At 38.3% G+C, this 17506-nt stretch overlaps 1 protein-coding gene across 3 annotated transcripts in view; it reads left to right on the top strand.

Annotated features, from left to right (window-relative positions):
• LOC100880568 (GAS2-like protein pickled eggs) overlaps nt 1-17506 on the top strand; it is a 93380-nt gene that overhangs the window by 40094 nt on the left and 35780 nt on the right. For all 3 annotated transcript variants that reach the window (XM_012286044.2, XM_076540230.1, XM_076540231.1), the window contains exon 3: nt 3174-3698. In XM_012286044.2, coding sequence (XP_012141434.2) covers nt 3174-3698 — 525 coding nt within the window. The remainder of the gene's footprint in view (nt 1-3173; nt 3699-17506) is intronic.

The raw sequence follows: 17506 nt of genomic DNA, 5'->3' as shown, positions 1-17506 counted from the left end.
TACGAGTTGTACGAGCCTGGAACTGGCATACCATCGCCTTATGGGCAACACGTGCGAGAACCAGTGGAAAACGAGATACACGCGTCGACAACCCCTTTACAGCTTGTCCTAAATTCTTGCAGATATTGCCGATAACTGTGATTCGTATTATTCTTTCCTTGGACATGTGAAGTTAAAGAGAATTTCAGTTGAGAGAATTTACTCGGAGTTAGTGGAAATTGTGATGTAAAGGTGGACGGAAGTTTATGTACGTACATGGACGCGTGACGAATGATTGCGTTAACTGTATCGTTAGGGTCACGTTTGATTTAGCTGAAATATTAGCTGGCGTCTTCTCGTCGACGATTATTGAAATTCACGGCAGCGTATCGAGACAGGAAATGAAGAGTTACGGAACAATCGATCAGCGTCTGCCAGCTGACCTCTTTAACTGCTTTATCAAGTCGTTTGTATAGGCGGATTAACACAGTCGTCGGTAGCAGACACGTGTTCTGAATTGAAGTTTGCTGGTACCTCTGTTAAACTCGAAATCCCTTTCGATTACGTAACTTGACATTCGGCTTTATTCTTTGGGTACCATCTTCCTTTTCTGATTAGCCTTCTGTTATTAATATTCTCGGGTGATAGCAATTTTTAGTCAGGAAGGTTAGGTCTATTCGAACATAGGTTATTCTCATTGAGAACATAAGTTGAAAATATTTTTTCATCTTCTTCATAAAAAATTTATCATCTGATTAAGAATAGTTTCATATTCTTAACGTTTCATTAAAATATTTAATGTTTCATCAAAATATTTAATGTTTCATTAAAATACTTAAGAGAATGAAAAGATCTTTCATAACGTAATTTTGATGAGAAATAGTGAAGCAAGATGTAGCAATCAATGTAACATTGATAACACGAGTAATATTCGCCATATAAGCTGTTACAAAGTATAGAGATCTTTCTTTTATTTTCGAATATCAAGTGGCTTCTGTCACGAGGGAAACCACATCTGTCGATAGAAGTCGAGTTTCATTGTGGACCGAGTATAAAATTACTTACAGCGCTACGTTAATGGAAATCTGTCGCCACTAGATATTTTATGACCACTGTTGACCTTTCTGGCGAAATTCTTTTTTACTACTTCGTAAGCTTTGAATCGGGGACGAGAAACGCGACACTCGCCCATTAAATATACGCTTTAATCCCTGGGCCACCTTTCAAGCTCTCGATTAGGCGCCATTTTCTAGCTTCATCCAATTTTCGAATTTTTCAAATTTTTGCAAGTTCTCAAATTTTTACATTTACAAGTTCTCAAATTTTTACATTTGCAAGTTCTCAAATTTTTACATTTGCAAGTTCTCAAATTTTTACATTTACAAGTTCTTAAATTTTTACATTTGCAAGTTCTCAAATTTTTACATTTACAAGTTCTTAAATTTTTACATTTGCAAGTTCTCAAATTTTTACATTTGCAAGTTCTCAAATTTTTACATTTACAAGTTCTTAAATTTTTACATTTGCAAGTTCTCAAATTTTTACATTTACAAGTTCTTAAATTTTTACATTTGCAAGTTCTCAAATTTTTACATTTGCAAGTTCTCAAATTTTTACATTTGCAAGTTCTCAAATTTTTACATTTGCAAGTTCTTAAATTTTTACATTTGCAAGTTCTCAAATTTTTACATTTGCAAGTTCTCAAATTTTTACATTTGCAAGTTCTTAAATTTTCTACATCTTTCACTCCCCAAGTTTAAACTCTCAAAATTTTCTTGAACCTATTACTAACATCTGTCGTTAACATCCAAGCCTCAGCACAAAAGCAAAATAATCTTCAAAGGTATAAGCATTGGCCCTTATCTGTTCTCAAGAAAAAACCTAGCCAGCTGTCGAAATAACGAGAGAGCACGTTATCAGCAATAGCCTCGGCTCCAAAGTCTGGTTTCCGCTGAGAAACAATAGCCACCCTTATTCCCATCGTCTGAAGTCGACGATCGAACGTGGCACGGGTCACTTCCAATTAATCGCTTGATAAAAATCGACGCCCGCCGTTAGCCGGCGAAATAACAGATTCTCAGCGGTATTAAACGATAGACGTGAATAACACGCGACGGAAACCTGTTATTAGGCGTTAGTCGTAAGCGCAAGCGTGGCCGTTACTACAGACTCATTTACATCGTCTCGATATCCAATTATCACGCGCGGTTACTTAAGCAGCCGACCTGTTCGAGATAAAAAATCTACGCATACTTCTAGCGGCATAATATTTATCTCGTACGTGTTCCGTTCTTATTAATGGAACAATTTGCTTGGGTACTCTGATGCTATCTGATGATTTGGGAGGTGGAAAGTCTCCTTGTGGTATTTGTAAGGTGTTTAAATAACGAGGGATGTTGAGAATGAGTGATTTTTTGGGGGTATTTGAGGATTTTTGGAGGGGGTGCTCGGTAATTCACTGCTAGCGGGGCTGTGAAGGCGGGGCTGAGGATGGAAGAGCGTGTGGGATTAGGGTTGTGGTGGATAGATAGAATTTGCTAATTCTTAAGTTGTCAGCTTCTCAAGTTGTCCGGTCCTCAAGTTGTCCACTTCTCAAGTTGTCCAATTCTCAAGTTGTCCAGCTCTCGAGTTATTCTCTTCTCAAGTTGTCTTCTCTTCAAGTTATCCACTGTTCAAGTTGTCCACTCCTCAAGTTGTCCACTCCTCAAGTTGTCTAATTCTCAAGTTGTCTACTCCTCAAGTTGTCCTCTCCTCAAGTTGTCGTCCCCTCAAGTTGTCGTCCCCTCAAGTTGTCCTCTTCTTAAGTTGTCCTCTCATCAAGTTGTCCTCTCATCAAGTTATCCTCTCATCAAGTTGTCCTCTCATCAAGTTGTCCTCTCATCAAGTTGTCCTCTCCTCAAGTTGTCCTCTTCTCAAGTTGTCATCTTCTCAAGTTGTCCTCTCCTCAAGTTGTCCTCTCCTCAAGTTGTCCTCTCCTCAAGTTGTCTTCTCCTCAAGTTGTCCTCTCCTCAAGTTGTCCACTTCTCTCAAGTTGTCCACTGCTCTCAAGTTGTCCACTTCTCTCAAGTTGTCCACTTCTCTCAAGTTGTCCACTTCTCTCAAATTGTCCATTCCCCAAGTTGTCCACCTTTCAAGTCTTCAAAACTTACGTTTTCATCCTCAATTTTTAACAATTTCCGTTCTCACTTTTCCAGCACGCGAACAACGTCCGAAAGTCGGCAGCCGAGTACGTGGCACGTCGTCAGGCGCGGAAGATCTCGATGACACGATCGATAACCTCGTCGCTGGCCCTGCCGATGTCGCAGCTAAGCGACGTGGCCTTCTTGCCGAACGCGAAGGCCGGCACCTTCTTCGCCCGCGACAACGTCTCCAACTTCATCGGCTGGTGCAGAAACAGTCTGGGTATCATCGAGTGTCTGCTCTTTGAGACGGACGATCTAATTATGCGCAAGAACGAGCGACACGTTATTCTCTGTCTGCTCGAAGTCGCGAGACGAGGCGCGAAATTCGGCATGTTGGCGCCGATGTTGGTGCAAATGGAGAGACAGATCGATCGGGAGATCGCGGCGGAGAATAAGGCTGCGAATGGTGCACACGCAAATGGAGGGAACGAGGAGAGCGACGATGAGTATGCCGATATGCAACAGGAGGAGCCTTGTCTCATTTATGGGCCGCAGCCGCAGATCGTTACCAATGACCTCAAGAGTTTGGACGAGATGGTGAGTTCATTTTTTGTGGCTTTTATTGGGACTTTGTCAGGGTTATTTTATGTATTCGTGCGGAGGAGGTGATGATGGATGTTGAATGGATATTTGCGCGCTGGATATTGACGCGTTGGATGTTGTTGCGTGAAGTAAATTGACGCGTTGGATATCCATGCGTTAGATACTTTCTTGTTAGATATCGACGCGTTGGATAGCGACGCGTTGGATAGCGATCCAGTGGATACCGTCGCGCTGGATATCGACGCGTTAGATACTTACACGTTAAATATCGACGCGTTGGAACTCCACGCGTTGGAACTTCACGCGTTGGAACTTCACGCGTTGGAACTCCACGCGTTGGAAATCCACGCGGTGGAACTCGATGTGTTGGAAATCCACGCGTTGGAACTCGACGTGTTGGAATTCCACGCGTTGGGACTCCACGCGTTGGGACTCCACGCGTTGGAATTCCACGCGTTGGAAATCCACGCGTTGGAACTCCACGCGTTGGAATTCCACGCGTTGGAACTCGACGCGTTGGAATTCCACGCGTTGGAACTCCATGCGTTGGAACTCCATGCGTTGGAATTCCACGCGTTGGAACTCGACGTGTTGGAATTCCACGCGTTGGAATTCCACGCGTTGGAACTCCACGCGTTGGAAATCCACGCGTTGGAACTCCATGCGTTGGAATTCCACGCGTTGGAACTCGACGTGTTGGAATTCCACGCGTTGGAATTCCACGCGTTGGAACTCCACGCGTTGGAAATCCACGCGTTGGAACTCCATGCGTTGGAATTCCACGCGTTGGAACTCGACGTGTTGGAATTCCACGCGTTGGAATTCCACGCGTTGGAACTCCACGCGTTGGAAATCCACGCGTTGGAACTCCATGCGTTGGAATTCCACGCGTTGGAACTCGACGCTTTGGAATTCCACGCGTTGAACTCGACGTGTTGGAATTCCACGCGTTGGAACTTCACGCGTTGGAACTCCACGCGTTGGAAATCCACGCGTTGGAACTCCATGCGTTGGAACTCCATGCGTTGGAATTCCACGCGTTGGAACTCCACGCGTTAGAATTCGGCGCATTGGAACTCGACGCGTTGGATATCGACCCATTGGATACCGTCGGGCTGGATACCGTCGCGCTAGATACCATCGCGTTCAATATCGCCGCGTTAGATAATTACACGTTAAACATATACTCTATATCAACATATAGAGTGTACTGACCTACTGAATATCAGTGTCATTAAAATTGACGATGCAAAACTTATAACATACTCAATGTACTCTACCCATACTCCATTGCATTATACCTAGAATCCATTCGTAAAATTCCATTCGAATTTTTCTGAAGCTTACACAGTTCCCACTCGGTTACCATAGTTGTAGCGAATAGTACAGCATTCACAGTGCATACGGAAATCCAGTTGATGAATTATGGAACACGAATTATTAGAAGAGAGAACGTTAACGCGGCGTTTTATCAGAATAGCGTCTGTTTCGGCTTTCAACGACGGAATACGAATAACTACTCTCTTATTCCTGATCCGGTGATATTCACGGTCAATGGGGAGCGACGCCATAAATATATAATACACTCCGACGCACCTAAGGGTGCCAGTTATTTTCATAGTCGCGGCACATTATACTCGTGCTTGTTAAAAATACGCAGACTGAGCGTGGAATCTCACGGATTAAAACAGACGCCGCTTTGTTTTCGGATTCTGGAAAACTTGGTACATGGTATTCTTGGGTCTGAGGAACTGACACTGATATTCACATTCACTGTTACATATTTTGTATTTATTAGTCAATTTTATTTATTAGTACAAAAATTTGTTAGTATATAAATTGAAGCATCTACAGGGCGTTTCAGGAATGATGTTTGAAAAAGATGTCTTTTAGCTTAGGCGACTTTGTTCATTTTTATTGAAACTTGTGTAGAACGTGGTAGAATGATTTGTGTATGTGTGATCCAATTTTGAAACTCCCTGTATATACAGTTTTCTCTCTGTTACAATAAGGGACTGTATGTGCAGAATTTTTATATATATTTCAGCTTGAACCATCTTTAATCATTTTTACTTAAGCTAGTTTTCATAGAACATGACAGAGTGATCCATGTATGTGTGATCCAATTTTGAAACTCCCTATATATACAATTTTTTCTCTGTTACAATAAGTAACTGTATGTGTAGAATTTTTATATCTATTTCAGCTTGAACCATCTTTAATCATTTTTACTTAAATTAGTCTGCATAGAACATGACAGAGTGATCCACGTACATGTGATTCAATTTTGAAACACCCTGTATATACAATTTTCTCTCTGTTACAATAAGTAACTGTATGTATAGAATTTTTATATCTATTTCAGTATGAAGCATCCTTAATCATTTTTATTTAAACTAGTCTTCATAGAACATGACAGAAACCCACACGTATGATCCAATTTTGAAACACCCTGTACATACAATTTTCCCTCAGAGTAAGCAACTAAATATAGAATTTCCTCTCAGTTATAACAAGCAACTCCTAAGTTAATCTACCTTGATCTTTACAAAAATAGCCTAACGCACTATTAATCAACTACAGGTCGTTTCAAAAGACCAAAGCTCCGTAATTCATCGTGTCGTTCGAAAGTCTAACGTTTCCTTAGCAGGTGTCCTCAGAAAAAATACCCAACAAAAAACCTCGAAAGACAGTTTAAAGGTTGATAACTCTGTTCCATAGCGGTTTCGCGCTCACGTGTGAGCCCCGTAAATCGTATTAGCATGACACGCGAGCAAAAAGTGTGCACCCGATTCGAAGCATTTCCATTTCTACGAGGATAATGCCCACTAAATCACCGGTTAAACGTTTGTTACGCATTGGCGACGGTGTAAAACGCGGCTCGTGGGCAGAACAAGCGTAATTGCGAGTTGTGTCGGTTTGAGCGACGCGACGCGACGGAACCGATCGCGATTTCGACCTGGAACTTTGGCTCGTAAATACTTGCGGTTTCACGTGGGAATCGTTATACTGTTCCTACATTTGCTTAGGCGTGCAGATTGACTTTTCGTGCTCGATACGATCGGCCATTTGCGTTACACGTTGCTGCAAGAGATGTTTACAGGCAACAACGTTTTCTGAACGAGTTTCACTCTGCTATTTAATGTTGCATTGTTTAGCCTTACTTGTTTAATTTCTTTTGGAAAGGCGATGATAAATGAAAACGCTGTTTTAGAGGGTCTTGTTGATAATTCACTGCTTCAACATATGTGTGACATGTGTGACATGTGTTGAACTGCAACAAGGGTTCAGCTCACTAATTATTATTGTACTCATACACAAATACGTGGTATATGTTACTATACTCATATGTGTACTCATATGTAGATATATAAGTTAGGTTAGATAGGTTGCAAGTAAGGTTAGGTGGCAAGGAAGGTTAGGTTGCAAGCAAGGTTATTTGCAAGTAAGGTTAAGTGTCAGGTAAGGTTAGATGTCAAGTAAGGTTGGGTGTCAAGTAAGGTTAGGTGTCAAGTAATGTTAGATGTCAAGTCAGGTTAGGTGTCAAATAATGTTGGGTGTCAAATAAGGTTAGGTGTCAAGTAATGTTAGATGTCAAGTCAGGTTAGGTGTCAAGTAAGGTTAGGTGTCAAGTAATGTTAGATGTCAAGTCAGGTTAGGTGTCAAATAATGTTGGGTGTCAAATAAGGTTAGGTGTCAAGTAATGTTAGATGTCAAGTCAGGTTAGGTGTCAAGTAAGGTTAGGTGTCAAGTAATGTTAGATGTCAAGTCAGGTTAGGTGTCAAGTAATGTTAGATGTCAAGTCAGGTTAGGTGTCAAGTAATGTTAGGTGTCAAGTAAGGTTAGGTGTCAAGTAATGTTAGGTGTCAAGTAAGGTTTGATGTCAAGTAAGGTTAGATGTCAAGTAGGGTTAGGTGTCAAGTAAGATTAGGTTGCAAGTCAGGTTAGGTTGCAAATAAAGTTTGGTTGTAAATAAAGTTAGGTTACAAGTAAAGTTATGTTACAATTGAGGTTAGGTTGCAAGTTAAGTTAGGCTGCAAGTTAAGTTAGTTTGCAAGTTAAGTTAGGTTGCAAGTTAAGTTATGTCGCATGTTAGTATTCAGATCAAATATTGAATTAAAAATGAAACGTTTTGAAAAGTTTCAGATCGTATTTAGATAAAGTTGTAAGGATCGCAATGTAGGTGAAAAGGTCGTGAATATCCTTGTCAACCTAATGGTTAGAGCTTGTAAAGGGGTATGTATCGTATCAAGGATGAAAAAGTCGACTGGAAGTGTTTTCCAGCTATGTTCCAGCCGGAACTAACGGCGCCTCGCCGCTTTAACGCGGCTGAAAGGCCGCGCGTGTGCTTTCGAAAGCGACAAGAAACGCTCGTTAATTTGTTCCACCGGAACGAATACAGTTCCTCGCGTTCCCAATTTTATCGCACGCGGCTTTTCTTCTTTGCTAAATTGCTGCCGGGCTTTTGTTCCGCGTCGAGATACTTTTAAGCGGTTTCGAATTTGAAACGGTTAGAATACGCGACGTGCGTTTACTGGAATCTGGGGATGAAGACTGTGATTTTGATTTAAAATTATTTTTCCGTTGAACTAGGTTTGTAGTAAATTTTTTTATTTGAGGACACATAGCTCTTCAAATTTCTAATTTTTTGATAATTAATTTACTAAATTTCTAACTTCCCAAATTCTGAAATTTCAGGGAAGCAATATCAGTCCTCGAAAGTTAAGTCATTAAAATTTTAGTTAAAGCAGATATGACCCATATTAGAATAATAATTCATAGGAACTTTGGTCACCGAAACAGCAAGCGTACGATGATGAATAATACTTGAGAAAATAATTACCGAGTAGAAGTTTTGGTGAGTCATTGCTAACAGAAGAGCACTAGTCATACATATAGTCATACATGTGTACACGAATATTGCAGAGTAATCCGTTGATTACGAGAGAGAGATTGATCGTACTGTTATTCCGTTTTAAATTCGATCAGCTTCAGTGTTTATCCGCTATGTACATATGCGTATTTATTATCTTTGAAGCTGATTAATTTATACTGTTTAAAATCGGATTTATTTTTTAGTATCGTTGTGATTTCATATGTTGTATTTTCACGTTCTATAATTCCACGCGTGGTACTGTCACGTTCTCTAACTCCACGCTTGGTACTGTCACGTTTTATATTTCCACGTTTGGTACTGTCACGTTCTATAACTCCACGCGTGGTACTGTCACGTTCTCTAACTCCACGCGTGGTATTGTCACGTTTTATATTTCCACGCTTGGTACTCTCACTTTCTATAACTCCACGCGTGGTATTGTCACGTTTTATATTTCCACGCTTGGTACTGTCACGTTCTATAACTCCACGCGTGGTACTGTCACGTTCTCTAACTCCACGCGTGGTACTGTCACGTTCTCTAACTCCACGCGTGGTACTCTCACGTTCTATAACTCCACGCGTGGTACTCTCACGTTCTATAACTCCACGCGTGGTACTCTCACGTTCTCTAACTCCACGCGTGGTACTCTCACGTTCTCCAACTCCACGCGTGGTACTGTCACGTTTCATAATTCCACACGTACTAATTTCTCGCGTCATAATTCCACGCGTTGTACCTCCACGCGCTATAATTCCACACATTGCAATTCCACCCAATATAATTTTGTAACGCATTGAATTTTCACACGTTATAATCCTATGCATTATATTATCACACGGTGCATCACAACGCGTTATATCACCACACATTGTATTACCGCATCGAATCGCCCTATGTGATCACCTCGTGTCAAATTACCTCGCGTTGAACCGTTCCGTGTTGAATTACGTCGCGTTGAACCGTTCCGTGTTGAATTACGTCGCGTTCAACCGTTCCGTGTTGAATTACGTCGCGTTGAATCGTCCCATATTGAATTACGTTGAATCGTCTCGTCTTAAATTACCTCGGATCATCTCATCTCGAATTACATCGCGTTCTATCGCCTCCTATCGAATTACCTCTCGTTTCATCGCCACTTCCTATCACAACACATCACTCCTCGCTATATCGTCACACATTCAACAGTCTCGTTATATGAGCACGTGCTTCCCGTTATATTTCCATGCACCGAATCGTTTCGCGTTATATCACGAATTATTGACTCGTCTCTAGTTATATTACATATCATTGACTCGTCTCGAATATCGATACCTCCGCGAATTCACATACAGCCGTAGGCAAATATGGAACCCATTAGGAGGAGTGTCAGATTTCTTGGCGTCCGCGTATGAATTCCTTCGAGTATGTATCAGCAGATTGCTCTTCCCATTGAAAGCAGCACGAGTAGCCAGGGGTCGAGGCTTATATCCAAACAGCAAGTCGGTAAATCCCTCGAATGCCTGAGCCTATGTTATAAAGCGCGTGCCGCGGATAACTGCGCGAAAGAGACGCGAGAAAATGGGACGGCTTTGTTATTTTAAGTTTCCGTGGGAAATGTCTCGAACTCGAGCTGTGGGAACCGTGATCACCTCTTAATTTTGTCTTCTGAAATTTTATATCGTCTTCCAATCTTAATAGAATATTAATTCATACAGCATTTAAATATACATTATATATTGTATCCATTTTTTTGGTCAAATACAAGTTTAGAATGTGATATAAGGTGAATCCTTCGGAGTGCCATCTTTCGAGGCGCACACAGCAAATGCTCCAAATTTTTTCCACCGTCTTCTACACTACATTTAATGAACAAATTACCTAATTAGCTATCGTTAAAAATGAAAAGTGACCCCAACACAGCTTGTATCTCTAACCAATAGTACCCCCATATAAAAGTCCTATGTTTATAGGCAATGGTACACGATCACACGTTTTCTAGAAAGTTCTAAACGCAATCGAACCGTTCGAAAAGTTAGAAAATCTTTTCTCATGGTGCACGTTCGTCGCGAGAGGTCGATCAGCGTATTTGCATGCGAGAGAATGCAGCTCGTTGCGGGAAACCGTTTTCTTTGGACGATCGTATACGGAATCGAGCAGCTGCGTGGCTCGTCCAGGTTTACCACGATTTATCCAGCAGCCATTATGAATACAAACAGGCATTTCGCGGCTGTGTCACACGCCGCGTTCCATAAAGGGCACGACGAAAGGGAAATCTGCACAGGTCGATCAGCGGTCCACGTGTGTTCGCCTCGTGGGACTCGTGTGTGCATAATTTAATTCAACGTTGTCTTATACTGGGTGGGTCATTTGATGCTGTCGTTCTGATTTTAATTTAGGAAATTAGTTTTGGATTACTGTGAATATTGGGTTATTGGATAAATTTTTAAGTATAGCTTCATATTGTTACATTTTTTGGATTTTTAAATAACCAGATCTCCTTGTTTTTAAATAATGGAGTTCTTAAATGGTTACATTCCTAAATACCCAAACTTCCACATACTTAAACCTCTAAATAAATCCAAACTATAAAAGGCTAACATTTCTAAGTAGTTAAATTTTTTAATTTTTAATTGTTCTAATACCTAAGTGGTCAGATTCCTATATACCTAAATAGGTAAATCTCCAGATGCCTACATCTATAACTTTTTAAATGTTCAAATTCTCAAATGTACAAGTTCCTAAATCTTCAAATCTACAAGCCTTCAAATCTTTAAATCTTCAAATCTCCAAAAGTCCAAATCTCTGAAATTCCAAGATCTCTAAATCTCCAAATCTCAAAATTCCCAAATCTCCAAAGCTTCAAATCTCCAAAATCTCTAAATCTCCAAATCCTTAAATCTCCAAACCCTTAAATCTCCAAATCCTTAAATCTCCAAACCCTTAAATCTCCAAACCTCTAAGACTCGAAACTCCTAAAACTCCAAATCCCTAAAACTCCAAACCCCTAAAATTCCAAACCCTTAAAATTCCAAACCCTTAAAACTTCAAACCCCTAAAATTCCAAACCCCAAAAACTTCAAATCCCTAAAACTCCAAATCCCTAAATCTCCAAATTTCCAAATCCCTAAATCTTAAAATTCCCAAAATTCGAAAATCCCCAAATCTCTAAATTCCCAAAATCTCGAAACCTCTATCAACGCAACTGCACTCGTTTCTCCAGTTGTTTCTTACATTTCCAAGTCGCGAATTGCGTCGTAAAGCCGTATCGTGAAAAATGCATAGAGTCAGGTTAAGTATCGATTAGAGAAACTCTGACAAGCTCTGCTATCTTATCTCAGCACCGAAAACACGAGACGCTCGTTTTATTTACGGTGAATCATTGGAATTACCTCTGTTTCAACGATTTACAACGAGTTTCTAGAATCTTGAACTTGTAGACACAGTGTTAAAAATTCACGAACATAAAGACGTTCAACTCGACTCCTTAAAAGTATACGTTCATTCATTTTATCGTTCCTTTTATTACCGTGAATAAAATGGCGGTCTTGTTTCCGCGAATAAAACGAGGTGAGATAATATTATGGAGTGTTAACAATCGCCAGGTAAATCCAATTAGGAATGTCAATATTGTTCTTTATGTAGGACAAAGAACATTCAGCTGTGTGCACTTTGATGCGGATCACTCATTGCAATCATTAAATGGTTATCTTGGAAAATAGCAGTTAAGCGATATGGCAGTTTATCGGGGAGATTAGTAATCTATTGTTAACGAGACACTTCGACAACTGCTCTTTCCGTGTCTATTGTCCATTAATGTCAGGGAAACTGCTGTATAGTCTCGTTTCGTACAGGTAGTTTCTATGAATTTTATGAACAATTTCTATTAATATTTTCTTTGTAACAGCATCATGTTTCAGACCTGTTCAAAAGTCTATTTTTTTTATAAATTCAATAGACAATTTTTATAAATGTTTTCTTTGTAACATCAAGTTTCAAACCTGTCTAAAAGTCTACCATTTTTATGAATTCAATAAACAATTTTTTAAATGTTTTTTCTATAACAACATCAAGTTTCAGACTTGTCCAAATGTCTCTACTTTTTCTATGGATTCAATAAATAATTTTTATGAATTCAATAAACAATTTCTAAAAATGTTCTTTTTATAACAACATCAAGTTTCAGACCTGTCTAAAAGCCTACGTTTTTTATAAATTCAATAAACAATTATTTTAAATGTTCTCTTTGCAACTACATCAAGTACATCAAGGAGTTGCAAATTTTTTTGGAAGTTTGATGAAAATGTAGAAATGAAAATTTGGGAAAGAGATGTTGAATGAAATATCTGCAATATATGTGACCTCCTACTCACACATGTTACTTATCACCGGAAATGAAACGTAGGATAAATATTAGAAAGAAGTTGAACCAATATTTGTCCAACGATAATGAGGTGTCTTCTGATAGAAGGATATTCGAAGATGACCCGAGTTTTATCACTCTGTAAGACTAGGAATTCATAGAAGTCAATTTTATTTTTAGGAAATTTTAAATTGAGGGGTTGTTAAATTGTCTGGTGGTCAAATAGAGAAATTGTCAAGTGGTCAAATAGCGAGATGGTCAATTGGTCAAATTGTCAGATGGTCAAATAGGAAAATTGTCAAGTGGTCAAATAGTGAGATGGTCAAATAGGCAAATTGTCTGGTGGTCAAATAGAGAAATTATCAAGTGGTCAAATAGCGAGATGGTCAATTGGTCAAATAGGAAAATTGTCAAGTGGCCAAATAGTGAGATGGTCAAATGGTCAAATAACTAAATTATCAGATGGTCAAATAGGAAAATTGTCAAATGGCCAAATAGTGAGATGGTCAAATGGTCAAATAACTAAATTATCAGATGGTCAAATAGGAAAATTGTCAAATGGCCAAATAGTGAGATGGTCAAATGGTCAAATAACTAAATTATCAGATGGTCAAATAGGAAAATTGTCAAATGGCCAAATAGTGAGATGGTCAAATGGTCAAATAACTAAATTATCAGATGGTCAAATAGGAAAATTGTCAAATGGCCAAATAGTGAGATGGTCAAATGGTCAAATAACTAAATTATCAGATGGTCAAATAGGAAAATTGTCAAGTGGCCAAATAGTGAGATGGTCAAATGGTCAAATAACTAAATTATCAGATGGTCAAATAGGAAAATTGTCAAGTGAGCAAATAGTGAAATGGTCAATTGGTCAAATTTCTAAATATATCATAAATTATATAAAAAACTTGTCCCACCCTCTAAATGACAAACGAACAAATCAAAACCATCTACTAAAAATTAAGTCAACATCCAATAACATCAACTCATCAAAAAAGAAATACAACATTTCCATATAAATTTCATGAAACGAATCAATCACACTTTCTCACCCCACGAAAAACGAGGCTAAATATTCCACCCTCGATATTTAACCAAAGTCAAGCCTCTAAGTAAATAGCCACGTTCTACGTTACGAAGTAACAAGATTCATAGAACACGCTTTTCTTCCCTTTATTCGATGTCCCTCGAGCGATTCATGGAGTCGATATATCCTCCAGGAGAAAGTAGCTTTCCTTTCGTGGAAAACTTGAAGACTTCGCGCTTGAACTTGATACCGAAATGGACTAAAGGCGATCAATACGAGCTTTCGGCGCTTGCGAAGCAAAGCTCTCGGCTAGAATAGCCTGCAGCGACCCATGGCTGTAAGCTCTGTTCGAGACCACCATATACTCGTTATCATCATGGGAATCTCCATAGACGCTGGAATATAACCGAAGAACGTCTAGACGAATTGATTTTTTTACTCTCACCCTTCGTTATTTATTCATATTCTATTTAATATCTTATTTATTTATTTAATAATATGTAAATGTGCTATTTTAGACAGGTTTATACAGGTGTTAATGTCTATTTTAAGTCTTGATGAAATTTTATGCAATATATACAAATTGTGCTATGTAGTTTTAGATCGTATAAAATATATTTGAGTCAAAATGTATTTAATGCAATATATTTAGATTACAGCAAATATATTAGAGTCAAAATATATTAAATGCAATATATTTAGATTATATCAAGTATATTAGCTTCAAACTACATTAAATGCAATATATTTAGATTACATCAAATACATTAGCTTCAAACTGTATTAAATGCAATATATTCAGATTACATCAAATACATTAGCTTCAAACTGCCTTAAATGCAATATATTTAGATTACATCAAATACATTAGCTTCAAACTGTATTAAATGCAATATATTCAGATTACATCAAATACATTAGCTTCAAACTGCCTTAAATGCAATATATTTAGATTGTCAAATACAATATCTCAAAACTACTAAACGCAGCATCTCCACATTATCAAACACAGTATTAAAATTATTAAACTTTCAAAATTATCAAAAGTAACATCTTCATATAACATGCAATATATGCAAAATGCAATATACTGAAATTAAACACAACACGTCAACAACAAAAATTACAAAAATCTCATAAAAATTATCGATCAAAAGTTTGTTCACTCTCTCGTTAATTAATAATATAAACATTTTGTTTTTCGAGCAATCAGTCAGCAATCAATCGTCTCCAAACACGATTTATCTTTATCACCCGATAAGTGGCGTTCAAGAGAAAACTGGTTCGCAGTTTTGCTCCTCGATTCAACTACTTTATTTGTCTCGTAAACGACAGACTTCCTGGCGGGTCTTCTAAATATAATGAAAGTGCAGGACGGTTTTCCGAGTATTGTTGTTAACACTGACGTATCCTGCGTTCTCAAAAGACCCGTGATTCATTTCTGCCTATCTCTATGAACGTCTAAAGTTGGCAAATGTGTTTTACTCGCTGGGTGTTCCACTTACATACACATATGTTACACTTTGACCAATTATATTAATCATAAGATCAAAAATGACAATCGTATATAGAGATATTGATCCTGTAATCATTTTAAACATTTTTACTTTTAATTTATTTTAAAATTTTTAGTTGCAATTTTTAAGATACATGTTAATTCAATTTTTGTTTAATTTGTGACTTATTTTCATTAAATTGTTAGTTCTAATTTTCAAGATACGTATCAATTTTATTTTTGTTCAATTTGTGATTTATTTTCATTAAATTGTTAGTTGTAATTTCAAGATAGATATCAATTTTTATTTTTCTTCAATTTGTGACTTATTTTTATTAAATTGTTAGTTGTAATTTTCAAGATACTATCAATTAAATTTCTGTTCATTTTAATTGCAATTTTGCTGATTAAATTGTACCTTTCATTTCTGTTAATTAATTGTAATAAAGAGCTGTAAGTTGTAACAAAGAACTATTTCTTAAGATGGCAGTCGAAAGAAACGCGAATCTCATTGATACATCAGCCAACTTATCAAACGTAAATTGAAATAGTATGTACGAATCTGTCACGTATGTCCCCATTTTTCATTAGAATTTCCGATGCAGTGACGTCGGTTGTTCCGAGTACGTAGAATCTGATAATAAATCGTTATCTAATTACATGGAAGATAGTATTGATTTCGCGCTGAGTAATTAGTTCTCGGAGACCATCTCGACCTCGACGAATTTGTAGAGAACTTGAGAAATTCTGGTATTAAGTTTGATGGAATTAAATGTTGCTTCTTCGAATATCAATTATAATTAATTGATGAAGTACACTTTGGTAGAAATTTTGAGACTTTGGAAAATTTTTGTCAGGTCACTGATCATTACACATATTGAAACACTGTATGTTACATATGTTGGAACACTATATGTTACATATGTTGAGACACTATATGTTACATATGTTGAGACACCATATGTTACATATGTTGAGACACTATATGTTACATACGTTGAGACACCATATGTTATATATGTTGAGACACTATATGTTACATATGTTGAGACACCATATGTTACATATGTTGAGACACCATATGTTACATACGCTGCAACACTATAAGTTACATATTTTAGGACACTATACATTAAACACGTTATGACACTACATGTTACACATGCCAGTACACTGTACATTACACATGTTACGACCATATATTACATATGTTAGGACGAAAAATGGAGCCTGCGAATTTATAACGTGAGAAATGTGGAACCTTGCAAATGTGAAGCCTCCCAATTTAGAATCTCCATAAATACCTTGACATCCCAAAGCACCTCGAGAATGCGAATTCCAAAGTTTATAGAACCTATGGAATCCGAGGATGTAGAATCCAATGAACTCGTGAAATATGAATCCTAGAAAAAATCTGTCGAATCCAAAAAATTTGCAACCCTAAAAGTTTTCAATCAAAGCTAAGTCCTCGAGACATTGTGAAAATACCGAAACAGGGTAAAGAAATGAAATGGACGTTAAAAGGATAGTCGTTGTTGAAAGTCGGCGACTTACGAAGCCGATAAACAGTGATTAGCTAAGAGTGAGACCGCAGCCAGACCTTGCACGGCTCGGTAGCCTTCTCTTCTCCCTATCTCAGGCTAATTGCACGTAATAACTAACACCGGCGTGTCGAGAGAGACTCGGACGCCATTTATGGTAGTTTCTTTCGTTTCTTAAAGCGGACGAGCAAGGATCAAAGGGAACTGAGAACACAAGAAAGCCGTCTCTTTCTTTTTTTCGAGCCGATCGAGATTCGCCGAGTCGGACGAACGGAAGAGCGGGTAGAGAGTGGAAAAGATCTTGTGTACGATCGAGGAATTTCTCTCGATCGACAACGTCTCTAGCGAGTAATTAACGGTGAGTAATGACCAAGCCGCCTTGGGCATGGGCAAGTGCGAACGACCTACATTCGCCTCCGACTGCCAGCACTGTCGCCTAACAGGATGACGATTTTTATTTTATTTTCGCTTCGACGTTTTACCTTAATTCTTTCGTTTATTCGTCTTTGGAGATGTCA

This window comes from Megachile rotundata, chromosome 15 (genome assembly GCF_050947335.1).
Source record: "Megachile rotundata isolate GNS110a chromosome 15, iyMegRotu1, whole genome shotgun sequence".
Classification (NCBI taxonomy): domain Eukaryota; kingdom Metazoa; phylum Arthropoda; class Insecta; order Hymenoptera; family Megachilidae; genus Megachile; species Megachile rotundata.
Note: the sequence above shows the minus strand (reverse complement) of the source record. Positions and strands in the feature narration are given on the sequence as shown.